Genomic DNA, 27,957 nt, shown 5'->3' on the forward strand with positions numbered 1-27,957 from the left:
GTTTCTCATTGAAGTCTGTTTTTGAAGTTTTTTTGTTGAAGAATGGCCACTTTTAAGTCTGTTATTGAGTGTCCAGGGAGACTGAAGTGCTCTCCAACTGGTTTTTGAATGTTGCAATTCTTGATGTCTGATTTGTGTCCATTTATTATTTTGTGTAGAGACTGTCTGGTGTGGCCAATGTACATGGCAGAGGGGCATTGCTGGAACATGATGGAATATATCACATTGGTAGATGTGCAGGTGAACAAGCCCTTGATGGTGTGGCTGATGTTGTTAAGTCCTATGATAGTGTCCCTTGAACTCTTGATTCCTGCCATCCAAAATTACAACTTGCATCACCTGTGCTTAAATAGAGAATCTCCCATTAAATTCACTCACAATGAAATCCTCCTGTTAATGACACTTAGAGACTCAGTTGCTGAGGTTGTAATTGAAGTATTCTCTTCTCTTGTTTGACTTATTTACACGCCGAGGTACCACTCTAGCTACAGTTTTTATCTGCATTGATTCAAGTCCTTTACTTCTTAGAATTAACTGTCACTGAAGTACCAATAGGTTCTGATCCTTCTTAAATATAAACAGGATATTTTTTAAATTGAAAAAATGAAAACTATAGATTAAAACCCCCATTAATCATTCCCTCCTCTGCTCTTCTAGCAGTCTTTTGTGTCAGCCTTCTAGGGTGTGGACTTTCTGGGAGAGGGACTGTCTCCGATATTTATGCCTTGTGCAATGCAAGGTTCCTTGCTAGTACTCAGCAAATAATTAATAATTAGTCTAAAAGATCAGCTGGAAAAACCTCAGATAAAAAAACAGCCTTTAAGCCAGAGTCTAGTCTCTGATGTGAGTTAATTGCTGTTAGGATTATTGTGTTCTTCAAAAAAAAGTTGTGCAATTGTGCTTGTATAACACCGACAGACCCCAGTCGTTAGCAGGTGGGATTGAACCAGAGACCTCTGGAGCTTAGTGCATGAGCCAAAAGCCAACTGCCTGTTAGCTAAGGCTACAGAGCAGACTCAAGTGCTTTCTCGCTCGCTCTCTAAGTCAGGGGTTCTCAAACTGGGGGTTGGGACCCCTTTGGGTTGCAAGGTTATTACATAGCAGGTCGCAAGCTGTCAGCATCCACCCCAAACCCTGCTTTTCCTCTAGCATTTATAATGGTGTTAAATATATTAAAAGTGTTTTCATTTATAAGGGAGGGTCACACTCAGAGGCTTGCTGTGTGAAAGTGGGCACCAATACAAAAGTTTGAGAACCACTGCTCTAAGCTGTCTCATTGCCACTACATGGGACAGAACACCACCCCCAGAAGGTGTGTAGGTTACATAGTTCCCCTAGCTGAGGAAGCATATCCTAAGCTTCAGAGACTTCCCAGGGGAAATCCTGGATGAGCCCTCAGTTGTTATGCTGATAAATCCCAGTCGTCAGTGAGTGGGATTGAACCTGGGATCTCTGAAGTGAAATGTATGAGTTTCTACCACATGAGCTAAAAGCCAACTAGCTATTAGCTAAGGCTGCAGAACAGACTTAATCTCTTCCTCTCTCTCTATGTGGTCTTGGTGCCACTAGATGGAACAGAACACCACACCCAGAAGGTGTGTGGGTTACACTTGCTGACTCATTTTTTTTTTTAGTAGCTGCTAGAATGGGACTCAGTGGGTCTAATTCTAGAACTCTACCATCACAGAATCATCCCATACAAATGGAAATTTACAAGGGGCTGGGGGTGGGGAATTAATTTGATTACAGACCAATTACATCAGAGTAGTAATTTGAGGTGTGAGATCTCTGCAGAAAGCTGGGGTCACTGAGCCAGATTCTAATCTTATAAACCCTGATTTAAGTGCCTCCTAATGTACACAGGTGTAACAAAGGAGAACCAGGCCTAATAATCAGTTTGCATGTCTGCTAGCCACCAAAGGGTGTATCCCAGTTTAGGCCTGATGTGTCATTTTCATTGTGTTGCAGCCCTTTCTCTGTAGAGCCCTGCATTGGGACACTGGGTGTAGGGGAGACCATGCAGCTAACGGTAGAGTTCCAGCCGCTGGAGATAGGTGATCACTCCAAGGACCTGATTGTTCATTATGACACCGGTGAGTTCTGTGCTGTGTAAGTACTCCATATATTTGCAATCAAAAACCTGCGGTTAAAAAAGAGTTAAGGCTGGTAGCGTGTTTCAGTGGAGACCAGACAATGCCCCAAAATAATATTAAAATAGCTTTACACAAACTGCCCCTTTTCAGACCTCGAAACGTTCAAGTGCCTGGAAATGAACAGTCAAAGGATTCAGCCTGTACATATTTGTCTGTGCTGAGCACAATGCGATCTTGGTCCATGCCTGGGGTTCTTGTCGTGCTACGTAGTGATAAAATCCTTCGTCACTCGCTATTGCCCCCACCCATCCAAACGTAACTTTACCAGCTCGATTGTATCCAAATAGAAGTCAAGGTCAAAATAGTTGGTGACTAGGGGATTAATGAAAATGGATCCCTTTAATAGGAAATAGGATTTCGGAGTCTTCTAGAAACTTGTTCTTTGGGGGCTAGTTGGTGTGGGAAAGAAAAGGGGGCTTTTATCTACATTGAAATCTTTAAGTTCTTCATTTAAAACCAAAAAAGTGATGTTTAAACACTTGCTACCTGTTCCTCTCCTTATCCCCTCATCTTCTGCATATTCTTTATTGTGCCCCTTCCCATTCCCTTGACTCCTTCCATGCCACCTTCCATGGACCCCTTCCTCATGTTTTCCCCCAGATGCCCCTCATAACAAGACCAGTTTTGAAGTATGTAGGAGCTGAGGTCCCTCAACATGCTGAAGAAAGTGCTAATCCCCTCAAAAGATCAGGCCCAAAGTTTGGTGTGATAGGGAAGAAGCCACGAAGGACAGGAATAGAAGCTTGTCAGTTGTGTAAATCAGCCCAACATTGAGCTGGAGAACATATTGCAGAAGAAGTGTTACAAGTTACTTTGACTTGTGTGATGAGGCAAGTTAACATCCTTCTGGTCATCATGTTCCAGAAGGAATGCGGATTTGTGCTGGCTGACCAAATAAATCTCAGTATCAATAAAGACTCATTGGTGCGTTTACCTTTGTCTGAAGGAGAGGTCATCTTCTGTCCCTTATTCCTAATTCTTGGTCCTGAGAAGCTTGATCTCCATTAATGCGGTTAACACCATGAAATGTAAGAAACTGTTCTATTTGTCCCAAATGTATGTGGATTGGTAAGAAGCTTTGATGTGTTCAGACTAACCTTTCTAATGCTATCGGCCTTAATGCCTTTATTTAATATTTGGCATTTTCTGGTACCCTGACTGAGAATTGTTCAGTCTTATACTTCCTTCTTTTGATCACACTGTCCTTTAAAAGAAAGGCATTAAAGTTCAAGATGGAAAGCAACTAAAGTGCCTCATTTGTATGTGTGCACCATTTTCACTGCTTCCTTAATGAAGCTAGAGGATAAAAAACAAAGGACCAGATCCTTCACGGTGTAAATCAGAACTAGCTGAGATGGAGATCTGGGTTGTGGGGAAAGAGGGGGGAGTTGTGTCCTTACGTATCAAAGATGCTAATGATAAAACTACCTGGATATTCTGAGAAATAGTGAAAGTGCCGTGAGGCCTAACCAGACACCATTTCTACATTGGTGTAACCCCTTTGATTTCAATAGGGGTAACACCTGACTTATAAATGAGATCAGAATCAGGCCCAGGACTGAGGTTTTCAATCTGATTCTTAATGCACAGAAACCCCCTTCATCTAATCTGATCCCCCACAACAGCTGGCATAGGTGCTGGAACTAGGGGTGCTGCTGCACCCCCTGGCTTGAAGTGGTTTCCATTATATGTAAGGTTTACAGTTTGTGTCAATGGCTCTCAGCACCCCCATTATAACATTGTATCAGCCCCCCTAACAGCTGGTCCCCTTGCTGGCACAAAGGAGATAAGAGTGGATGGGCCACAGAGATAGATAGAACTAGTGTCTCACTCCCCCAGGAGATGGTCCTTCCTCATGGGGGTTGAAATACATTTGAGGAGTGATGTGAGGGAAGCCTGCACTGCACGTTCTGTAAATAAATACAGGACTTCACTCCCCATCACCGTGACACCTTTGAATAGCACTAAATTCATTAAAGCAAAACAACAGAGAGATAAAGAACAAGGGGAAAATTAAGGGATCATTTCTGTTGCTTTGTAGCATAAAAAGAAATAGATGACTGCAGAGATTGATTAAATGCTTCAATTTCATTTCAGCTATTAATCAGTCTCAAAAGCTGCTTATTGCAAGTGTATTACAGAGCAGCCAATATTCCATTACACAACCTAACACAGCAGACCCTTGCTAATTTATACTGCGCTGAGTCATTCACCCGTAACACGCAAACCAAAAGCAGGCACGTCTCTCTTACAAAACTGCACAACAAATCATTTTCTAGTGAAATACAAACTATAAAGACTAAATGGCACTTCAGTACATTGTGATATATTTTCCTTGCTTTATTGTTTTTCTTCAATTCCTCACTAACTTATATTCTCATTGGGTCTTCCAGTTGTTAGTGTGATTTAGAGAAGGGCTACCATTTGTTATATTATTGTTACATTATTTAATATCTGCCAGTGTTGAGCCAAATCTGTCCTTAGTGTCACTCAAGCAAGTGTGGAGCTTCTCATGTGGGAGGAAGTCAATTTTTGGCCCGGACTTATTAATTAGATTGTGAGCTCTTTGAGATCTTCTTGAGTAGTTGGAAGGCACTTAGAACATAATGGATGCTACTCTAAATAACCATAATAATGCTAAAAGTTCTATTAACCGGGTCTTGCTACATGGTGAATTAGTGCATGGCAAGCCAGGGTGTGAATCTACAGCGCACCAGAGCCTGCCGTGCACTGACTGCCGTACATCAGTGTGCACTACAGAACTTTTACTGCACAGTAGCAGGGTCCACGTGGCCAGTTAGTGTGCCAGAAGCTAGCACACTAGATCATAGAATCATAGAATCTCAGGGTTGGAAGGGACCTCAGGAGGTCATCTAGTCCAACCTCCTGCTCAAAGCAGGACCAAACCCAACTAAATCATCCCAGCCAGGGCTTTGTCAAGCCTGACCTTAAAAACCTCTAAGGAAGGAGATTCCACTACCTCCCTAGGTAACCCATTCCAGTTCTTCACCACCCTCCTAGTGAAAAAGTTTTTCCTAATGTCCAACCTAAACCTCCCCCTCTGCAACTTGAGACCATTACTCCTTGTTCTGTCATCTGCTACCACTGAGAACAGTCTAGATCCATCCTCTTTGGAACCCCCTTTCAGGCAGTTGAAAGCAGCTATCAAATCCCCCCTCATTCTTCTCTTCTGCAGGCTAAACAATCTCAGTTCCCTCAGCCTCTCCTCATAAGTCATGTGCTCCAGCCCCCTAATCATTTTTGTTGCCCTCCGCTGGACTCTCTCCAATTTCTCCACATCCTTCTTGTAGTGTGGGGCCCAAAACTGGACACAGTACTCCAAATGAGGCCTCACCAGTGCTGAGTAGAGGGGAATGATCACATCCCTCGATCTGCTGGAAATGCCCCTACTTATACAACCCAAAATGCCATTAGCCTTCTTGGCAACAAGGGCACACTGTTGACTCATATTCAGCTTTTCGTCCACCGTAACCCCTAGGTCCTTTTCTGCAGAACTGCTTCCCAGCCATTCGGTCCCTAGTCTGTAACAGTGCATGGGATTCTTCCATACTAAGTGCAGGACTCTGCACTTGTCCTTGTTGAACCTCATCATATTTCTTTTGGCCCAATCCTCTAATTTGTCTAGGTCCCTCTGTATCCTATCCCTACCCTCCAGCGTATCAACCACTCCTCCCAGTTTAGAGTCATCTTCAAACTTGCTGAGGGTGCAGTCCACACCATCCTCCAGATCGTTAATGAAGATATTAACGATTGAAGATCCACAGCCTGGCTTGCCCCATGCTAACTCGCCACCTAGGCAAGCCGACAGACAAATACAAAGGCAAGGTCCTTGCTCCAAAGAGCTTACAACATACAACTGAAAGTTGTGGCATGAAATGCAACTAATCGTTAGTCTTTTAAACGTTCCAGGCAGTGGGGCTGCCTCTTCTGTTGACTTTCAGTGGGACTTATGCTCCTTAAACACTTTGAAAAATCCACTCCAGTATTTGAAGTGAAAGCAGTTTAACCCCCCTTAGGAGCCAATGAAAATCCCAGTTCATCACCCTGTAAGGTAAGCAGCAGACTGCTATAGCAGAGAGAATTCTCTGGGTCCATTAGTACCGGTTTGGAAAGGGTTTTGCATATTCACTTTTTCTTAGCGTATGCACAACGTGCCTGAAGTGGCACGTGACCAGGATTCATCACTGAATTGGGTCTGCTGGTTGGACAGCTACAAAAGTATCCTTCCTGGCTTGGATATTTATGGACAAATGTCAGGCTTCTGCATATTGCTCTGGACAAATAATGTCGACAGGGTTAAATTACCCCGTGCAGACACCTAGCATGAGGCCCATATACTACTTTAGCTCTCAAAAATGGGGCTTAAGCAGGATGTAAGTGTCGCATAGGCCTTGTGCAGAGAGGTAAATTTCAATCACAGAGCTGGTGCTAATAGGTGCTGCTTCATTCCAGAGATTCATTGTGCGGCACTGGAATTTCTCACAGTACTGACAGCACCAGAACTGTTTACTATTAGTCCCAGTATCTCTTGGGCTTCCAGTGCCAATATATTAATCTTTGTGGCTAATTAGAAACATCCTGACCATATGGTTCACTCAGCTCATTCACAGCCTGACAGATACCATATACTTAGATGAGTTTATTGTCAACGAAAAGAGTAATTGCTCAGAAGATTGCAGCACTGTGAAACCGTAGCAAATTCCAGCTCACTTCCATGGGAGCAGAATCAGACGTGATGGTGAAAAGTAGGAGAGAACAAAGCTGAAAGGGGAGCTGGCTCTGAGGATGAAAGGCATCATCAAAGGCCTTTATTTTAAATAAAGATCCGTTGCAGTGCTGTTCTGCCTCCTGTTGAATGGAGATCTTCAGAAAGTGGCTTTCCCAAGTACATGAGTGATGCACAGTGTGACGGGTTGGACCCCCCTTCCTGGGTGCCGCCTGATGTACTGGGGTTCACTGAGCTTGCCTGCTCCACCAGCCTTACACTGTTTTCCTGAGCCAGGCTCTCCAGCCTCCTCCAGCACACACAGGTAGGCACCCGCCCAGCTGCAGAGAGAGACAGACACTGAGATCAGCTCTGCGTGGGAAGACTCAGCTCGGGGATTGCCCAGCACTCATGTGCACCCCCTGTCTGTAGAGCAAACCCAGAATTGAGTCGTCTTGCGCGGCACCGAAGCCTTACGGCACAAGCTCAGGAAATCCTCCCCCTCCCTCAGTGTGCGGGAAGAGATGCACAGGTTTTTACCCTCCCCCCAGTTATGAATTACACAAACTGGGCTTAAGAAAACAAAACAAGTTTATTAACTACAAAGAATAAATGTTAAGTGATAATAATGGATAGCAAACAGATCAAAGCAAATTACTGAGCAAATAAAACAAAACACGCAAACTAAGCTTAATACCCTAAATTAACTGGTTAATAGTAGCAAATTCTCACTTTAAATGTTGTTTCAAGCAGGTTGCAGAGTTTCTTGAAGGTAAACTGCACTGCTAGCAGCTTAAATCTCCAGGGATTGCTTTCCCAGGCTAGACCTTTGTCGCCTGGGCTCAGCCCCTGCCCTGCCCTGCCCCCCCTCCCTGCAGCTTAGGGTACGTCTTCACTACCCGCCATATCGGCGGGTAGCAATCGATTTCTCGGAGTTCGATATATTGCGTCTCATCTAAACACGATATATCGAACTCCGAACGCGCTCCCGTCGACTCCAGAGCTCCACCACCGCGAACGGCGGTGGCGGAGTCGACGGGGGAGACGCGGACGTCGATCCCGCGCCGTGAGGACGGGTAAGTAATTCGAGCTAAGGTACTTCGACTTCAGCTACGCTATTCACGTAGCTGAAGTTGTGTACCTTAGATCGACCCCCCCCCAGTGTAGACCAGGCCTTAGTTCCTTTGTTTCTTCAGATGTTTTCAGCAATCTTCCTTCTTGGGCAGGGAGGCAGTGGAGAAGAACCTTGATTACTTCACTTCCCTGCCTTAAATAGGATTTACGTATGGCAGGAATCCTTTCTCTCTCTCTCTGTGATCCCCCCCACCTCAGTGGAAAAACACCAGAAGTCCAAGATGGTGTCCAGTACCAGGTGACATGATCACATGACCCTGCATTGTCAAAGCAGCATCCCAGGAAACTTTTCAGGAAGGTGGGAGATTAACATCTTCAAAGTCCTATTGTCCTTCCTATTGGCCCATCTAGGCTGATTACATACTGTCTGGTGGGTGTTCCCCAAGTGTAAACATAGTTGTAATTGTTACATAGTCAATATTCCTAACTTCAGACCCAGAACTGATACATGCATACAAATAGGATAATCATATCCAGTAAATCATGACCTTTCCAATGATACCTCACATGATCCATCTTGCATAAAACACATCTTAGTTATGCCATATTCATATCATAACAATATCTCTATGAAGAATATGGGGAGTAGCGTCACACAGCTCACTCAGGTTTGCAATGTTAGGCCTTGGCTACACTTGCGAGTTACAGCGTAATAAAGCAGCCCCGGGCGCCCTAGCTCACTCCCCGTCCACACTGGCAATCCACGTAGAGCGCTCTGACTCCACAGCTACAGCGCTGCTGGTTCTCCACCTCGGCCAGTGGAATAACATTTGCTGCGCCCCCACTGGAGCGAGTGTGAACGAGGTGTTGTGTTACTGTGCTGTGATCAGCCTCCGGAAACGTCCCATAATCCCCTTAAGTCAAGTGGCCACTCTTGTCATTGTTGTGAATGTTCCTCGGCTGCAGAAATGTGGAAATGCTCTTTCAAAGCTCCGTTTCGGAGAAGCCGGCTGCTTATCAGCTCCGAGGAAAAAGCAAACATTTACTGTTTGCTTTGAGTGAGTGAGAGAGAGGCGGGGGGGGGAGGGGAGTCTGAACTTACAAGACAGCATGCTGACACACTCTCAGCACCCCAAAAACCCCACTCTCTCTCCCCCCACATACACACAACACACTCCCTGTCACACTTCACCCCACCCCCAGCATTTGAAAAGCATGTTGCAGTCACTTGCATGCTGGGATAGCTGCCCATAATGCACCGCTCCCAATGCCGCTGCAAGTGCCACAATTGTGGCCACGCCCATGCGCTTGCAGCAGTCAGTGTGGACTGACTGCAGCGCTTTCCCTACTGCGCTCTCTGAAGGCGGGTTTAACTCACAGCGCTCTACATCTGCATGTGTAGCCATGCCCTTAGTCTAGCTGGAATTGCTCCCGAGTAGAGCTAGCCGCCGTCTGGGTATTTGGCAGATTAACACCCTACTTGTCTTGTGGAGCTTCTAGAAACCTGACAGTCCCTTAGTTAATGCTCCATTAAGGCAAATTTAGCCTGGTTCACTGTTGTTAGCAGACCTGGGCTGTTGGCAGCTACTTCATGGATCCACGTGCACAGAATAAGAAAAGGGCTACTCTGCATCAGTTATTTGATTAATTACGCCAAGGGCTGCTAAAAGAACAGAGTCTCAGAGAATGCCCAGTGTAACTGGCAGCATTCGAGGCTTATAGCAGCCTTTGTCAGGCTGGATGAATCCTGCTTTACCCTGTGTTACTGCAGCCATGGAGTGTCCTCCTGGAAAGGAAATACCGCAATGGCCTTCCCATCGTGAGGTCTTGCAATCAAATGTTCGGCCTCCAACAGATTCAGATTGATTTCTGTCCTCTGTTTGGACCCAAACTAAGGAAACTTCAAAGAATATCATCTTGTGTGCACAAGCTCAAGGGCTTAGAGGTGCCTTGAAGGTGTAACCTGGAAGTTCTTCTTTGAGTGCTTGCTCACGTCCATTCCATTGTAGGTGTGTGTGCTCACCACATGCACCGGTGCCGGAAGTTTTCCCCTCAGTGGTATCCATAGGGGACCAGCTCTAGTACCCTCTGGAGTGGTGTGCGTATACCTCAGTATAAGGGGCGCTCGGTTCTTTCTTACTGCCAGTGACGGTGCTGTAATGTCTCCTTGCTTTGGCAAGCACTTAGTTACCCAGTGGTTTTCTCTTAGTGTTGTAAATAGTTAGATAAGTAGTTCTGATACAAAATTACTAAAGATAGTTAAGACCCAGGCAGACTGTGAAGAGCTACAAAAGGATCTCTCAAAACTGGGTGACTGAGCAACAAAATGGCAGATGAAATTTAATGTTGATAAATGCAAAGTGATGCACATTGGAAAACATAATCCCAACTATACATATAAAATGATGGGGTCTAAAGTAGCTGTTACCACTCAAGAAAAAGATCTTGAAGTCATTGTGGATAGTTCTCTGAAAACAGCCACTCAATGTGCAGCGGCAGTCAAAGAAGCAAACAGAATAATGGGAATAATTAAGAAAGGAGTAGATAATAGGACAGAAAATATCATGTTACCTCTGTATAAATCCATGGTATGCCCACACCTTGAATACTGTTTGCAGAGATTAATAAGACTGGGACTTTTCAGCTTGGAAAAGAGATGGCTAAGGGGAGATATGATTGAGGTCTATAAAATTATGACTGGTGTAGAGAAAGTAGATAAGGAAGTGTTGTTTACTGCTTCTCATAACACAAGAACTAGAGGTCACCAAATGAAATTAATAGGCATCAAGTTTAAAACAAATAAAAGGAAGTATTTCTTCACACAGTGCACAGTCAACCTGTGGAACTCCTTGCCGGAGGATGTTGTGAAGGCCAAGACCATAACAGGGTTAAAAAAAGAACTAGATAAATTCATGGAGGATAGGTCCATCAATGGCTATTAGCCAGGATGGGCAGGGATGGTGTCCCTAGCCTCTGTTTGCCAGAAGCTAGGAATGAGCGACAGGGGATGGATCACTTGATGATTCCCTGTTCTGTTCATTCCCTCTGGGGCACCTGGCATTGGCCACTGTCAGTAGACGGGATACTGGGCTAGATGGACCTTTGGTCTGACCCGGTAGGGCCATTCTTATGTTCTTAATAGTTAGTTAGTGTTAGTGTTGCGAGATAGCTTAGATAGTCCCCTCCAGGGCTTAGCCCAGGGACAGGGCATGTCCCGCTCCCTGGGCTTTAAGCCTTGTGATCACTTTCGGAAGCCTATGCCAATTAGTGACCCTCATCAAAGTTGCTCGAAGTGTTTGGGAGAAGCCCGTATCAGTGATAAGTGTTGCATTTGTAGGAGCTTCAAGCCCAGGACAAAAGAGGAGCGGGACCTAAGACTGAGCGTGCTCCTCCTGGAGTTGGCCCTTGTGCCGGTCTACGAGCTGCAAAAATCGGACTTGGCACAAAGTGCAGCAGCATCAACGTGAACTGCACCCCTGGTACTGGCCTCCCGGTCCCGGTCCCCGGTGCTGGTGAAGAAGCAAAAGAAGTACCCGGGGAGAGGGTGTTCCCCAGCCTCCTGTGTGCCAAAGGGAGAGTCTGGGGAGGAGCATAGACCCTTGCGGGGTAGTAAATCTCCTGAGCCCAGCCAGGCATTGTCATTGCTGAGTAGGCCAACCAGCCCTCCTAGGGACCTGCGAGGCCTCAACAAATATCTCAAGAAGTTGAAGTTTCGTCTGCACTCCCTGGCCTCCATCATTCCTTCCCTGGATCCGGGGGACTGGTACGCCGCCCTTGATTTGAAGGACACCTACTTTCGCATATCAATATTTCACAGACACAGGTGTTTTTTGCATTTCACCGCCCACTACCAGTTTGCAGTGCTTCCGTTCGGCCTAGCAGCAGCGTCAAGGGTGTTCATCAAGTGCATGGTGGTGGTGGCGGCTTATCTCAGATGTCAGGGTATCCAGATTTACCTGTACCTCAACGACTGGCTCATCAAGGGCTGCTCCAGGACCCAGGTCCAGCGCAGCGTCACCGTGCTACAAGCCATGTGTCATGCTCTGGGCCTGTTGATAAACGAACAAAAATCAATGTTAATCCTGGTCCAAAGAATAGAGTTTATTGGAGCGGTACTCGACTCTGCCCGAGCCAGAGCTTTTCTGCCACAGGACAGAGTCAGGACGATGTCAGATCTCATTGCCAGCATCTCCGTACACCTGCTCACCACTGCCCGGGTCTGCTTCAGGCTACTGGGTCACTGGCAGCTACACCCTCTGGATGTCCGGCGCGCCCTGGCGTTCTACCTGGAGCACACCAAGCCCTTCCGCAGGTCGACCCAGCTCTTTATCGTGACAGCGGACAGGATGAAGGGTCTCCCGGTGTCATCGCAGAGGATCTCGAATTGGATCACCACCTGAATCCAGACCTGTTGTGAGCTGGCTTGGGCGAACCGCCACCTATAGTGAAGGCTCACTTGACTAGGGCTCAGGCATCCTCGGCTGCCTTCCTGGTGCATGTCCCTACCCAGGACATCTGCAGGGCCGCAACATGGTCCTCAGTGCACACATTCACGGCGCACTGCGCCATCACCCAGCAAGCCAGAGATGACGCTGGATTGGCAGAGCTGTGTTGCAGTCGACACGTCCATGAACTCCTACCAGCCTCCGCTGGTGCTGCTTGGGAGTCACCTACAATGGAATGGACATGAGCAAGCACTCGAAGAAGAAAAGACAGTTACCTTTTTCCGTAACCGGAATGCTTCGGGATGTGTTGTTCCGTAACAGGAGTGCTTCGGGATGTGTTGTTCCGTAACCGGAGTGCTTCGGGATGTGTTGTTCCGTAACCGGAGTGCTTCGGGATGTGTTGCTCATGTCCATTCCATGACCTGCCCCCCTTCCCAGCTGCCAGAGTTTCTGGCAAGAATGAACTGAGGGTGAGGGCAGTGGTCAGCTTGTGGCACCAGTGCATGTGGCGAGTGCACACACCTACAATGGAATGGACATGAGCACCACCTCTCGAAGAACACCAGTTACGGAAAAAGGTAACTGTCTTATGCACTTCCCCAGCTGTACCTCAATCAGGGAAGCACAGCTGCTGTGCTACTTCACCCTGAGCCAGACTTGCACTGTTAACAGGTTCAAGGGTTGCTGGGGACATGGTCCTGCTTCCTCCCAACAACTCCTTGCTCCCTTCAGGGTAGCTACTGCATTACCCTTGTGTAATCTTTGTGCTTAGGGGAGCAGCACTGCCCTTTACTGCCCTGGACTACAAGGGGTGGGGAAAAGCTCCTTGCAAGAGTGAAGCACAATGTGGCACTACATCACTACTATGTCTGGGGCACCCCTTTCATCCCCTTCTGCATCCTTTGAAACTAAAGCCCTAATTGTCTCCAGTTTGTGGGAGAGCTTATATGAATCTGATGCTTCTTTAGAAGGGCTGATAGGAATGTCCACTCAATCCCCTACTTACAGGAAGGTTTGACATTCGCACTGTTAAAATCAGATGACACTCATTCATGGTTTCCTGTTTGTTTATTTGGATTTAAAATAATAAAAGATACCTATCCAAGGCTCTAGGCACCCCAATATCATCAACAGCTCAGTAATGTCCCAGCAGTGTTAAAGTTAATCATTGCAACGGGCAGACACCGACAGAAACTCCTTCCTGCCCCTTCATTAGTGAGGAAAGCACCGTCAGCCCTCTCCAAAATCCCACTCAAACAGACCTGTTGCAGCATGGGCTCCTTTGGAACAAGGCGGAGTGAGTTCTAGAGTCCTGGGGCCTGCCAGTTGCCCCGTCTTTTATAATGAGTGGGGTCCATCTTGATTGTCCCAGCTGACTGTCATCCTGTGGCAATATGGTACAGAGAAAGAAGCACTCCCTCGGGGGGGCCAGTCCCAGGCCCTTAGTACATCACATCAATTCCAACATCAAGCTGCCGAGGGTTAAACATGAGCATGGTCAGGTCAGACCTCTGCCTTTGTGACTTGAGCACAAGAAGCTGGTGCCAGACTCCATTATGTTATCTGTATCACCATCTGGGGCGAGAGGGATAGTCCCATGATACTTCACCACCTGGACCCTTGTTTGGGTCCTTCCTTTGAGCCCATGTGAATGTTGTGGAATGGACACTGCTTTGCTTGAGGCCATGTAATAGAAAAAATGTGTAACAAGGCACATTTCATTGATAGCTGTCCAAGAGCAGTATAGAGAATCTTACATCCACTGTTGCAATGCCTCTCGGTTACCTCACCCAGTGAATAGCATCAGAGCAAAGATTAGAACTGGCCAGTACTCTGTCCTCCGAGACAAAATGCCTTATCACTTACCTCTGGCTACAATTAGAATTCAGTTCTCTATTGCCATCTTCTATCCCATCGCATTGCAGCAAAAGCAGCACGTGGAGTCATATGTGACAACTGCCAACTTGAAAAATCTCTTCTGACATTTGGTCACAAATGGTGAAACCAGGAATTAACTATGAGATCATAGGAAAAATTAAGGCTTATTTCCACAGGCACTAATTAGGAGGCTGCCATGGAGTTCTTCAGTCTGCAGCAGAATGATAGCAAGTTTGATGTGACATTAGAGCCATTCAGATTTGGTGGGAATGGTGGGTAACTACAGTATATAATATGCATGACTGGCAAGGATGAAAGCAGAACAAGACTGTTGCTTTAACAATAGATGAAAGGGAATCTTATCAACATTAAAATTAGTGCCATTTTACATACGGGGGGGCACGTGAGGTTCCGTGGCTAATAATACAAAAATTCTGGGGTACTCAGCTTCTTCTATGCTCAAAATAATTGGTTGTGCATGAATAATGCTTTTCATACGCTTCCCAAAGCAACGAGAGAGATTCCAGCAGTAGAGTGACCATCTGGGCAAACCTGCTGTACTCTGCAATGTCTTGCCCTCCTCCTAATCATAAACAATTCCATTGCTGGGAGAAAATATGCTGTCCGGGGTGCTGGAATTCTTCTTTGTCTTTGAAATATTCCATGGGAGCATTAACTTGTGCCTGGATAGCCACAGAGATACAACAGAAGTCCCCCCTGTTTAATTTAATGTGCAGCACTTCAGGCTAATCCAATCTACAGCGTGTCTACAAATGCAGCAGTCCCACGGTAATAAGCTATTGTGTCACCACTGAGTTAGAGCCCTCGTCCCCTGCCTTTCTTGGCAATAGGGGAGAGTGCTATCAGCAGAGCAAAACTGAAACAGGTTAGCTGCACACTAGTGCTGGGCTCAAGGGTCTGCGGGACCCGGTAGGAGGTTTTAGCCGATATAGTTGTAAAAATCCCAGACAGATGTTATCCTGCTGTGCTAGTCACCTCACCTGTTGAGTCAACAACTTCCCAGAACTCAGACAGCTTCTTAAATAAAAAAAGTCATGTGAAGAATCTGCCTTCCTCCAAAGGCTTCCTCCTCTGTCTCATGGAGCTGGTGTTGTAATCGATGGCTTCCAGGAGCTTGTTTTTAAAGAATATAAAAATCCCTTTGATCTTGAAACATTTTTCTCTCTGTTTCCTTTGGCGTTTGCCCTTCCCTGTCACAGTATGTGCCTGCACAGTGCTCCTTCTTGAGTCTACTAGTGGACACAAATGTGGAGTATGGGCGTGTTGACACAGGCCTTTGCTTTGTTGCATTTTGTGTCCCTGAATACCTGAATTCACTAGAGCTCAGTTGACTGAGGGGCTGAGTGCTCGCAAGTTGTATTGACTTCAGAGAGCTCAGCACTTTACGGGACCAATTCCCCATCACTAGGGGTCTTAAAATGAGGACTGGCCGTGTTTCTAAGTCACAGACTCCAATTTGACCAGGAGTTGTTGGGCTAGGTTCAGGAATCACTGGGTGAAATCTCTGGCCTGTGTGATGCAGAGGGTCAGACTAGATGATCAGAATGGCCACTCTCTGTCCCTGAGATGTATGGATCTCTGACTGGGCTTGCCACAGGTTGGCTGGGCCATTAAGGATAGTTGGGCTCTGCCACACCTGTGCTAGATTGGCCCCCCTGCTCCAAGCTGGGTCATTTCTTTAAAACAGTGGTCACCAACTGGTCAATTGTGATCAACTAGTCCTATCTCATAGAGCTGGACGGGACCTTGAAAGGTTATCTAGTCCAGTCCAATCCCCTGCCTTCACAGCAGGACCAAGCACTGCCCCTGACAGATTTTTGCCCCAGCTCCCTAAATGGCCCCCTCAAGGATTGAACTCATAATCCCGGGTTTAGCAGGCCAATGCTCAAACCACTGAGCTATCCATCCCCTCTGATTGTAATCTCTGGTGGTGCAGTGTGGCTGCCTCTATGGCAGACTCCCTGCCCATCCCAGCCCCACGCCACTCCCGGAGGCGGCCAGCACGGCCCTGGGTGTAGAGGGGTAGTGGTCTCCCTCCGCATGCTGCTCCTGCCTGCAAGCACCGCCCCCACATCTCCCATTGGCTGAGAGAGCTGTGGGGGAAATGCTTGTAGAGAGGGGCCGCATGTAGAGCCACGTGCCCCGCCCCCGTCCTCCCAGGGGCGCTTTTGTTTTAGGGCTAGAAGGAGATAGATGTGCTACAGACTCAAGCCTGTCAGCACTGCTTCTGAACTGGCTGGGTAGGTTGCTGTGCAATGCAATGCAATGCACCTGCCTCATCTCAGCCGCATAGTGTGTTGAGTCTGTAGCACATCTATCTCCTTCTAGCCCTAAAACAAAAGGTTGAGGACAAATGGAGACTTCAGTGCATTCAGTGCAGTAGATGGTCACCCTGGTCCTTGCATGGGTTTTCAAAACTCCCTTTACTTTACCTTGGTTGATCCATTTAGGGCCACATTGTTTAACCCATGTCTAGCGATGTCGGTGTCCATTGTAGAAAGCTGAGGTTACACGGTCAGTGTGAGAGCGTTGCATTGCCCGTCATTTCTGTACCAATAGGCTGGCCTTTCTTTCTGTGCCAGTGGTGCATTAAGGAATGGCAAGAACAAGTGGCTTGTGTCCACAGCATAGATGATGGTGGTGAATCACAGAAGGCTTTAGTAGCGAAAATCTGGAGGTTACTGGGACCTTGTGCTTTAGCTTTCTTTATAATGTGTGGGGTTTACTGCTGATAAAGCTCTGCTACTGGTTAGGGCTCATTTCAGTGTACAGTGGGATTAATTACAAACTTAGCACCCACACCTCGAATACCTGTTGGAACTGGACCATTTTCCTATATGCAGAAGAGATGTCATTGCGATACTAAATTCACTGAGGCAAACCTTGAGCTTCTGCTGACCACATCTGTATATGCTGATGGATATACAAGTCCCTGTTCTTCGAGTGATTGCTCATGTGTATTCCACAATAGGTGTGTGTGCTGGTCACTGGTTCAGGTAACTACTGTAAATCTATCTGATATCAAAGGAATCAAGAATTGGATTACAATGAACAAAAGGACAGTTATCTTTTCCGTAACTGGTGTTCTTTGAGATATGTTGCTCATGTGTATTCCACAATAGGTGTGCGTGCTCGCCACGTGCACCGGTGCTGGAAGATTTTTCCCCTAGCGGTACCCATAGGGGAGCGCCCCGGTGACCCCTGGAGTGGCGCCTCCGTGGCACATTATAAGGGGCGCTGCACGCTCCCCCCACCCTCAGTTCCTTCTTGCTGCCACTGAAGGTGCTTTGGAACTGCTCTGCTCCAGCTTTCCTGTGGCTCATCCCCAAAATTGCTTGTTTGTTCAGTGTATGTGGTACCTGTAGTTAGTTAGTTTAGTTTAGTTTAGCTAGAGTGCCCAGGCTGGGGCATGCCCCGTGCCCTGGGTTTTAAGTCATGCGACACTTGTTGGCGATCTATGCCAGTGAGTGATCTGCACACGGACTGTCTGCGCTGTTTGGGGAAAACCCATCTCAGTGTTCGCTGCAAGATTTGCAAGTTGTTTAAGCCTCAGACCAAGAGAGAAAGGGACATTAGGCTCTGGGCTATTCTGATGGAGTTGGCACTGACCCTGGCTCCGGTGCGCCACTCCAAGTTGGCACTGGGCATGGCGGTGTCAGTGCATGGCGACCCTTAGGCACCATTGACTAGTCAGCACCGCTCCCCATCCAAGAAGGCTAGAAAGATGCCTTCTTCGCTGCGGCACCAGAGTAAACCCGGGACAGAGGCTACACCCATGTTGGGCAGTTCTCAATCCCCACTGGCCTCTAGGCCTCCGACTCAAGTTGAGCGGAGTAGCCTGGCCCATTCGGAGCAGGCCTCCCTGGATGTCCGGAAGCCCTCCACGCCGTAGGCTCTGCAGGTGGCCCAGGATGTTATGTCCATGCCGGTACCAGGAGCACTTCCGATGTCAGCCCCGCGCTCCAGACGCAAGTCACCGCTGGGATCTCCGCAGTCGCCCCCAGCTCGATACTGGTCTCGGTCGATGGAACGTTCCCAATGCCATTCGCCGCCCAGTGACTATTCAGGGCAAAGTCCACGTGGATCGCCCTCGACGCCCACCAGGCTGTCTGGTTGAGTTCCATCCGACCGAGACTCTCAGCAATACTCCACCTCAAAGAGCGAACACTGATGGGACCGAGGCAGATGTTGCCAAAGGTCCTCATCTCAGAGGGGTTATCACAGCTGGTCACGGCACAGACATCAATGTCGTTCCCGTTCGGCGTCCCACTCCAGGACCCCACCACGGCACTGCCTCCGCAATCCCGGGCGTCGATCGCTGGCGTCTCGCCATTGTGGGTCTGCCCGCCTGAGCCAATCACAGAGCAGCTGTTACTGACGGTATCAGTCCTCCACATCAGGATTGCAGTCCCATGGTCAGCGTCACTCCCAGCGGCACCGCTCCTCCCAGTCTGGGGACAGCGGCAGGTCGTATGTCAGCCCGGCCTCCCTTCGTAATCATCCATCGACGGGCCAGGCTGAACAGCCAACTATGCCAGTGGCTGGTCCAATGGTACCAGTGGGCACTGGGGCTGGAGCTTCAGAAGGACCATCGGCCTCCCTCTCCAGACCTCCGAGGAAGGAGTCAGTGGGATGTACATACTCGGCACCATGCCTGGAGACCGACCAGGTGGTGAACCCTCCAGTGCTGGTGGACACACAAAGTACCGTGCCAGCATCCTCACCCTCCCCAGATGAGGCGATTATGGTCCCGCCTCCCTCCGTCCCGCAGGAGGACTTTAGGGCCCACCAAGAACTCTTAAAAAGGGTGGCATCAAGCCTCCATCTCCAAGCAGAGGAGATGGAGGAGCCCTCGGACTTCCTGTTTAATGTGTTGTCCTCCTCCGCACCAGGCAGGGTGTCCTTGCCTCTCCATGAAGGGGTGGCAGAAATTTCAAATGCCCTGTGACAAACCCTGGCCTCATTGGCCACCATCTCTAAGAGAGTGGAACGGAAGTATTTTGCACCCGCCAAGGGGCATGAATACTTATACACCCACCCTGCTCCTAACTCCCTGGTGATTGAGTCAGTCTACCACAGGGAGCGGCAGGGCCAGCCAGCCCCTACCCGAAAAATAAAGATTCATGGAGGCTGGACTCTTTTGGAAGAAAAATTTATTACCACCAGGCTCTCCTGAGTTCAATCTGTGGGGCTCCCTGCCCAAGTTTGAGGACTCCCTCCAGGAGCACAACAGGAAGGAGTTCAAAGCTCTGGTGGAGGAGGATACAGCGGCTGCCAAGGCAACCCGGCAGCTTTGGATGCAGCGGACGTGCCGCATGGTCCATGGCCTCCGCAGTGTCCATGAGAAGGGCGTCATGGCTCCTGCTCTCTGGGCTGTCCAGCGAGGTGCTGACCTCCCTGCAGGACCTCCCATTTGACAGTAAAGCTCTGTTTGCTGAACAAACAGATACAAAGCTGCATGGCCTGAAAGACTCCTGCACGACTGTCCAGACTCTGGGTCTCTATGTTCCAGCTCCAGCTAAACCTAAGTTCAAGCTGCAGCAGACTCCTGCTCAGGCCACCCACCCAAAATAATAGACCGTTTATAAGAAGTCGTGGGACTATAAGAGGCACCCACAGAGGCAGCCTCAGCCTGCCTCCCAGCCTGGGTCCTTCAAAGGAAAGCAAGTGGGGAAATGGTGGTTTTGACGGGATGCCCGGGGGCGTCCTGCCAGTTCTCATCAGGGATACACCCTCAATAAAGCTTCCCTTCTCCAATCGGTTGTGTGCTTTCCTCCCGAAGTGGTTGCAGCTGACCTCGGACTGATGGGTCCTCAACACCATCTCCCAGGGCTACACCCTCCAGTGTACTTCCTCCCCGCCCAACCACCCCCCACCCCTGTCCCTTCTGGGGGACCCCTCACATGAGGCTCTGCTCAAGCAGGAGGTGGGGTGGCTCCTGGGCCTAGGAGTGGTGGAAGTGGTATCAGGGGAGTTCAAAGACATGGGGTACTACTGCCGCTATTTCCTTATCCCGAAGCGGGGGCTCAGGCCCATCTTGGACCTGCGAGGCCTGAACCGGTACATGGTGAAGTTCAAGTTCTGCATGGTCTCCCTGGCCTCTATCATCCTCTCCCTGGATCCCGGGGACTGGTACACTGCCCTCGATCTACAGGACATGTACTTCCACATCCATATATTTGAGGGGCACAGACACTTCCTCCATTTCACGGAGGGGCAGGAACACTACCAATTTACAGTCCTCCTGTTTGGCCTGTCCACTGCCCTCAGGGTACTCGCGAAATGTATGTCGGTGGTGGAGGCTTACCTCAGGCGCCGGGGGTCCAGATCTTCCCCTGTCTGGATGACTGGTTGGTCAAGGACAGCTCCTGGTTGCAGGTGCGGGATCACTTGGCACTCCTTCTGTCCACGTGCACCACTTTGGGCCTGTTGGTAAACAATACCAAATCCATGTTAGTCCCGTTTCAACGCATAGAGTTTATCGGGGTGGTCCTGGATGCCTCGTCGGCCAAAGCCTCCCTCCCACCAGACAGGTTCGAGACCCTGAAGGTGCTCATTGACATAGTCACAAGGTTTCCGGTGACAACAGCCAGAGCGTGCCTCCAGCTCTTGGATCATATGTCGGCATGCACTTATGTGGTCCGTCACGCCAGACTCAGGATGAGGCCCCTCCAGCTTTGGCTGGCCTCGGAGTTCTCCAGGCCAGGAACGGGATGGACAAAGTCCTCACGGTCCTACCCGAGCCAGTGATCACACCCCTATGGTGGTGGTCCTCCCCGAGAAACATGCTCCAATGGGTCCCATTCAGAGGCAGGGCCCCATTGCTGGACTGGTGTCTGACATGTCGGACCTGGGATGGGGGGTCCATATGGGGAACGTTTAGACCCAAGGTCTGTAGTCAGCTCGGGATCTGACACATAAAGGTCAAGGAGCTCAGGGCAGCGGTATGGCTGGTGTGCATGGCCTTCCACTCACACCTGGAGGGCCGGGTGGTCAGGGTCCTCACGAACAACATGGCCTTGATGTTCTACATCAACAGGCAAGGTGGGGTTCGATCCTCTGCCCTCTACTGCAAAGCCCTCAGGCTGTGGGACTTTTGTATAGCCCACGACATCTGCCTACAGGCCTTCCATCTGCCTGGTGCCCAGAACGCATGGGCGGATCGCTTGAGCAGGGACTTCTCCTCTCAGCATGAGTGGTCTCTCCACCCACCAGTGGTGCACAGACTTTTCCAAGTGTGGGGAACTCCCCAGGTGGACCTGTTCACGACTCGACAAAACCGTTGTTGTCCCCAGTTCTGCTCCAGGGGAGGGCTGGGATGGGGGACTATCGCCGATGCCTTCCTCCTGTCCTGGTCAGGCCAGTTTCTCTATGCCTTTCCCCCGTTCCTGCTGATTGGCAAGGTCCTGGAAAAGATAAAGATGGACAAGGCCAGGGTCTTTCTGATTGCCCCGGCATGGCCCAGGCAGCATTGATACGGGACCCTGACAGGCCTGGCGGTCGCCCCGCCGTGGCCATTGCCGTCCCGCCCGGACCGGCTCTCCTAGGACCAGGGCCTCCTCCTCCACCCCAACCTAGTGATACTCCACCTCACGACATCGCTGCTCAGTGGTTAGGTAGGGAGGAAAGGGGTTCAGCACATCCTCCTAGAAGGCAGGCGGCCCTCCACGCACCGAGCCTACTTGGCAAAGTGGTCTCGGTTTTCCAGATGGGCGGACGAGTGGGGCGTTTCCCCGGTGGCTGCCCCGATCCTGCTTATTCTGGATTACCTCCTTCACCTTAGAGCCCAGGGCCTGGCGCCCTCGTGAGTCAAGGTGCACCTGGCGGCCACACAGTATTCTCCCATGCTATGATTGGCCAATTCCTTAAGGGGTTGGATCATCTCTTCCCGTATGTTAGGCCCCCAGTCCCACAGTGGGACCTAAACCTGGTGTTGGCCCTTCGCACAGGGCCCCCGTTTGAGCCACTAGCCACATGCTCCTGGTCACACCTCTCGTGGAAGGTGGCCTTCCTGGTTGCGATCACGTTGGCTAGGTGGGTCTCGGAGCTCAGGGCCCTGACCTCCGAACCCCCATACACGATGTTTCATAAAGATAAGGTCCAGCTCTGCCCACACCCTTCATTCCTCCCAAAGGTGGTCTCCACCTATCACATGGGTCAGGACATTTTTCTGCTGGTTCTCCGCCCCAAGCCCCATGCATCCAGTGAGGAGCGCCATCTCCACACGCTGGATGTGAGACGGGCTCTGGCTTTCTACCTGAAGTGGACTAAGCCTTTCAGAAAGTCCTTGCAACTGTTCATTGCCTCGGCCGAGTACATGAAAGGTCGGCTGATCTCCACTCAGCGGCTCTCCAGCTGGATCACCTCGTGCATCTGTTCCTGTTATGACCTGGCGGGAATCCCTCTGCCACCAATTGTGAGGGCACACTCGACTCAGGCGCAGGCCTCGTTGGCTACCTTTTTGACCCACGTCCCTATTCAGGACATTTGTAGGGCTGCCATGTGGTCTTCAGTTCACACGTTCATCTCACACTATGCGATTGTCTCCCAGACCAGGGATGACGCCGGGTTCAGCGGGGCTGTGCTCTGTCCCGAGAGTTTGTGAACTCCTACCCACCTCCAGCAGATATAGCTCGGAATCACCTACTGTGGAATGCACACGAGCAATCACTTGAAGAAGAAAAGACAGTTACCTTTTCTGTAACTGGTGTTCTTCGAGATGTGTTGCTCATGTCTATTCCACATCCCGCCCTCCTTCCCCTCTGTTGGAGTTGTCTGGCAAGAAGGAACTGAGTGTGGGGGAGTGCACAGCGCCCCTTATACTGCACCATGGAGGCACCACTCCAGGGATTGCTGGGGCGCTCCCCTACGGGTACTGCTAGGGGAAAAATCTTCCAGCACCGGTGCACGTGGTGAGCACACACACCTATTGTGGAATAGATATGAGCAACATATCTCGAAGAACACCAGTTACGGAAAAGGTAACTGTCTTTTTGTTCATTGTAATGCAATTCTTGATTCCTTTGATATCAGATAGATTTACAGTAGTTACCTGAACCAGTGACAGGGGCTAGGATAGTCTAATTTCTGAGCAGTGACCTCTTTTGAATCACTAGTTAATTTCTTTAATGTTTCTGTCCATACAGTTTTAATTTGTAGAGCTAGTTACAGTAGTGATTTTTCTGCTGTTTTAGATGGGGCTGTTCCACTTGTTACAGAGTTGGCTGAGAACCTCTGTCTCTTTCCATGGCCCTGTGTATTGAGACAGGGCCAGTGTATTGTCACTGTAAGGGTATATGGAAGAGAATTATGTCTTAGTCCAATTTTAGATATCTGTTGGCACAACATTCTAGCTCAGAAAACCTGTTACTGCAACACTAGGATTAGGTTTCAGAGTAGCAGCCGTGTTAGTCTATATCCGCAAAAAGAACAGGAGTACTTGTGGCACCTTAGAGACTAACAAATTTATTTCAGCATGAGCTTTTGTGAGCTACAGCTCACTTAGGGCTTTCATTCCCTAAAGTCTGGAGATGCCAAACCCGGGTAGGCACAGCAACAGTCATGCACTCACCTGTATTTGCACATCTCTGCATAATAGCGAAGAGCACAATAATTATGTGCCAAATGTGTTACTGGTGCAATAAGCAAATCTCCGTGTGTTAGCAATGAAACCGGGCCTCTGTATGCAAGAACTGAGTTATGTTTGCTATGGGACCATTGTTCATTTAAAATCTGAGCCTTGGCACTACATTTAATTTTTTTTTTTTTTGGAGTAACCACTAAGGGAGAGATTTGCATGTGAGTCCAGATCTCATGTCACATGCAAGTGATCTTAGAAGAGTGTGCTTTCATTTTCCATTACAGGTCATCACTGACTGCAGCCTGTTGAACCTTTCATTAGTGGAAGTCGCCAGTGGATTCTTAGGTGTTATTAATTTAAGCCTTGGCTGCATGTGCAAGTTAGAGTGCATTAAATCAGCCCCGGGCACCCTAACTCCTGAGGTGTCCACACTGGCAAGGCACTTAGAGCGCCTGGACTCTGCAGCTGGAGTGCCCCTGGTAATCCACCTCCATGAGAAGCATAGAGCTTGCTGCACCCTGGCTGAAATGCCAGGGTGTCAGTATGGACGAGGTATTGCATTACTGCGCTGTGATTGGCCTCCAAAATGTCCCACAATCCCTTGAAGTCAAGTGGCCACTCTTGTCATTGTTTTGAACTCGGCTGCAGACATGCAGGTATCCCCTTTCAAAGCTCCGTTTCTGACAGCCGTCTGCTTATCTGCTCCAGGACACAAAGCAAACCATTACTGTGGAATGCTCCTGCTGCAGAGGTAGGTGTCTGTGCGTGTGTGTGTGTATGTGTGTGTGTGTGAGAGAGAGAGAGAGAGGCAGGAGGGTAGGGGCTGAGGTCGGGGTTTCTCCCCCTCCGCTTGCCACTGTCTGAATTTACAAGACGGCATGCTGACACACTCTGCCCCCCAAAACACACTGTCTCTCCCCCCACATACACACAACTCCCTGTCACACTCCACCCCCCACATTTGAAAAGCACGCTGCAGCCACTTGCACACGGGGATAGCTACCACAATGCACAGGTCTCTGTGGTTTTGCAAGAGCTGCTAATGTGGCCACGCCAGTGCGCTTGCAGCTGACTGTGAACACACGGCAGCGCTTTCCCTGCTGCTGTCTCCAAGGGCTGGTTTAACTCCCGGCGCTCTACATCTGCAAGTGTAGCCACAGCCTTAGTCATTGCTGCCTTGAACAGCATCTGAATTGTTTGACACATTTTCCTTCTGATCAAACAGCACCTGCTTGGAAAGGCGAGAGCTGCTTGAAGGATGGATTGATTTGTTAAGTGGTGTATTGTGCATCTGTTTACCAGGCTATTGGGATGAAAGTCCTTGCACTTGTTTCCACGTCTGCCAAAATTGATATTTCAGCCAGGCGGGTACCATAGCTCATCATTATCACAGCATCAATAATGGTTAAAAATAGGCACCATCATCCTGTATATACTGCAGCCACCACTTTCAGAGCTTCCTCATTGGCTGATCGTTCTGGGCTCTTCCTCAAATATATTCTGAGAGATTCCTCCACTCTGCTTGGTAGTGAAGCCTGTTCCATGACTCCCAGTAATTCCAGTGACACAATGTGTGGTTGACTTGCAGGAGACATCTCTGCTTCCCAAGAGTGGCGCAGAGCAACTGATGGGCCCCTTTTGTCTGCCCAATTAAAGGAAGGGCTAGGATGGGGGGTAGTGCTTTGCCTGTCCCCAAAACCGGTTGGAGCATAGTGTTGAGATCAGAGCGCTGCCCGAGGACAACACAGCTTAACCTGTTGACCAGTATTATTTCATTGCTTCCTTGTACTCCCCCATCTGATGTCTCCAGCTGGTGTCTCTTGTCTTCTACTTAGCTTGTGAGCTTTTGGGGGCAGGGACCATTTGTTTATTTTGTGTCTGCAGAGGGGTCCTGGTCCACAGTGAGTGCCTCGATACTACCATAATACAAGTAATAAATCAACGAATTTCCTGAGCTTTCATTCTAGCCTGGAAAACAATTCTTTAAAACAGTAGATTTTATCAGTGGCAATTATTAAAGTATGACTTTTATAAATGAGCAGTTGCTGAAGGCCAGCGTAAATAATGCAGTGATTTAACAACGTCCAAAAGAAGCTCCTGGATATAGGCTGGTAGGAACAATATTGAAATTACCTGCCTGTAGAAGTCTCTCACTTCAAGAATTGTAACTGGTGTACTACCATGAAGGAAATTTGAGTATGGGAGCTTATATATGGTCTCTCCTCAGCCAATGCAGATCAAGTAGATCTCTGAGGCAATGCAGTTAGCCTCCCTGGAAGTGAGAAGGACCAAGTGCCTCATTCTCGAGCATCACCTGCTGGTGACTCCAGGGATGGTCCAGTGAATAGGGCGGAGGTTTGGGAGAGCTGGGTTCTCTTCTCTTCTCCTTTCTGCCACAGATTCCCTGTGTAATCATGGGTAAGTCACTTAGTTCCCCGTCTGTACAGCAGGAGTACAGAGGATAAAAATACATTAATGCTTGTGAGGTGCTCACATACTGTGGTAATTGTGGCCATATAAGTACCAAACCAGACAGATATGGAGCCATATTAAGGCCCATCTGAGTGACAGGCTATAATTTTTATTTTCATTTCCAGTAATAAATTGTGAGGACTTTCTCATACCTGTAAATCTTCAGCTGCATTTATTGCTTGAAGAGATGACAGCAAAGCCTGATTAAACCTTTGAAAGCCAGGACAAAAAGAGTTAAATCTGAATTTCCATATTTCCCAGGCATTCGAAACCTCAGACATCTGCTCATGTTAGCTTCTTAAGAGATTCTCATCACAAATCACAGCAAAAAGAAGGTGCTAAGGAATAAAGGAGCAGTACATATCAGTGAAGATGAGAAAAACATGCAGCATATTATTCAATATGTCTGTCTAATGACTCTGGTTATCCTCCCCTAACATCTGGAGAAGTTAATGATGAAATATTTGCTGCAAATTTTAATAAAAATCCCAAATTAATTTTGCAAGTTTGTCCGATGGTTTTTTCATCCATTCATCCAAATAGGCATTCAGATAAACAAGGTTCTCTGACTCTGTTGTAAGATTGGTATGAAGAGAGATGTTCTGAAAGTTCTTACGTCTGGTAGTTCTGGGGTGGCAGTTCCAGTATTACTAGAGGAGTTCTCTGGGATTCTGTATCACCTTGTTTATTTTACGCAGTCAGTTGTTTCCTATGGCATAGGAAAGATAATTAGGTGGTTCGATCTCTTATTTAAGAAGGAAAGAAGGTACCATGATGTGCCAAATTGCATGTGTCCATAGGCTTGCAGATAAATGCAAACTGCAAACATACCTTGGTGCCTGCTGTGTCAAACTAGCTTTCAAAAGCCCCACGCTCCAATTACTGTGGTTTGCTAATGTATTAAAAGTCCCTTTTGATTTAGATTTCCAGCATAGTTTCCTAACCTGCTGTTGAGTGAGTTTGTCTTTTATTTGTCCTGACTCTATGTAAATAATTTATTTAACAGTATCTAAGGGCAAGATGATTGACAGTCTCTGTAATAAGGATGTATTCTGTAAATAAGGACAGGGCTGACATACTCAGTTTCAGTAAACATGTGGCTTCATGGCTTCAGAAACATCCCAAACTACTAAACTGCAGAAATCTACCCTGTCAACTGAAATTTTCAACCGCTGTTACAGTCAAGAGATTTATTTTCCTTAAATATTAAGATACAAAGAGTCCTAAATGAAATGTCACATCTAATTTGGTGCCCAAGACATGAAGCCTGCAACTGCCCCCAGCTAACCCTGACAGCTCCATGCTTGGTGTCAATTCATCTGCCTCACAGTGAAATCCACAGCATATTGCTGACTCACTGGGATCTGGGCTTTCTATTGTATATTAAGCTATTAATGGATCCATATATTGAGTATGCTTTCAAATGCATCTCTTGCAGCAAGAGTTACTCCCATCAGCCCTGGAGCTTTCAGTGGAATCCCTACACTTTTTACCCAGGCCGACACTTTGAAAAGAGAAGATTGTGGTACAGAGCCTCAGCTAGTGTAATTGGATGTGGGGCCGTTGACTTCTGTGGAGCTACACTGATGATTTATACCAGTGGAGTAT

The 27,957-nt window shown here is 48.3% G+C and overlaps 1 protein-coding gene across 6 annotated transcripts in view; it reads left to right on the forward strand.

Annotated features, from left to right (window-relative positions):
• HYDIN (HYDIN axonemal central pair apparatus protein) overlaps nt 1-27,957 on the forward strand; it is a 399,941-nt gene that overhangs the window by 58,548 nt on the left and 313,436 nt on the right. For all 6 annotated transcript variants that reach the window (XM_044987150.1, XM_044987153.1, XM_044987154.1 and 3 more), the window contains exon 7: nt 1,969-2,093. In XM_044987150.1, the coding sequence (XP_044843085.1) occupies nt 1,969-2,093 (125 nt within the window). The remainder of the gene's footprint in view (nt 1-1,968; nt 2,094-27,957) is intronic.

The sequence above is a fragment of the Mauremys mutica genome, chromosome 14 (assembly GCF_020497125.1).
Source record: "Mauremys mutica isolate MM-2020 ecotype Southern chromosome 14, ASM2049712v1, whole genome shotgun sequence".
NCBI lineage: Eukaryota > Metazoa > Chordata > Testudines > Geoemydidae > Mauremys > Mauremys mutica.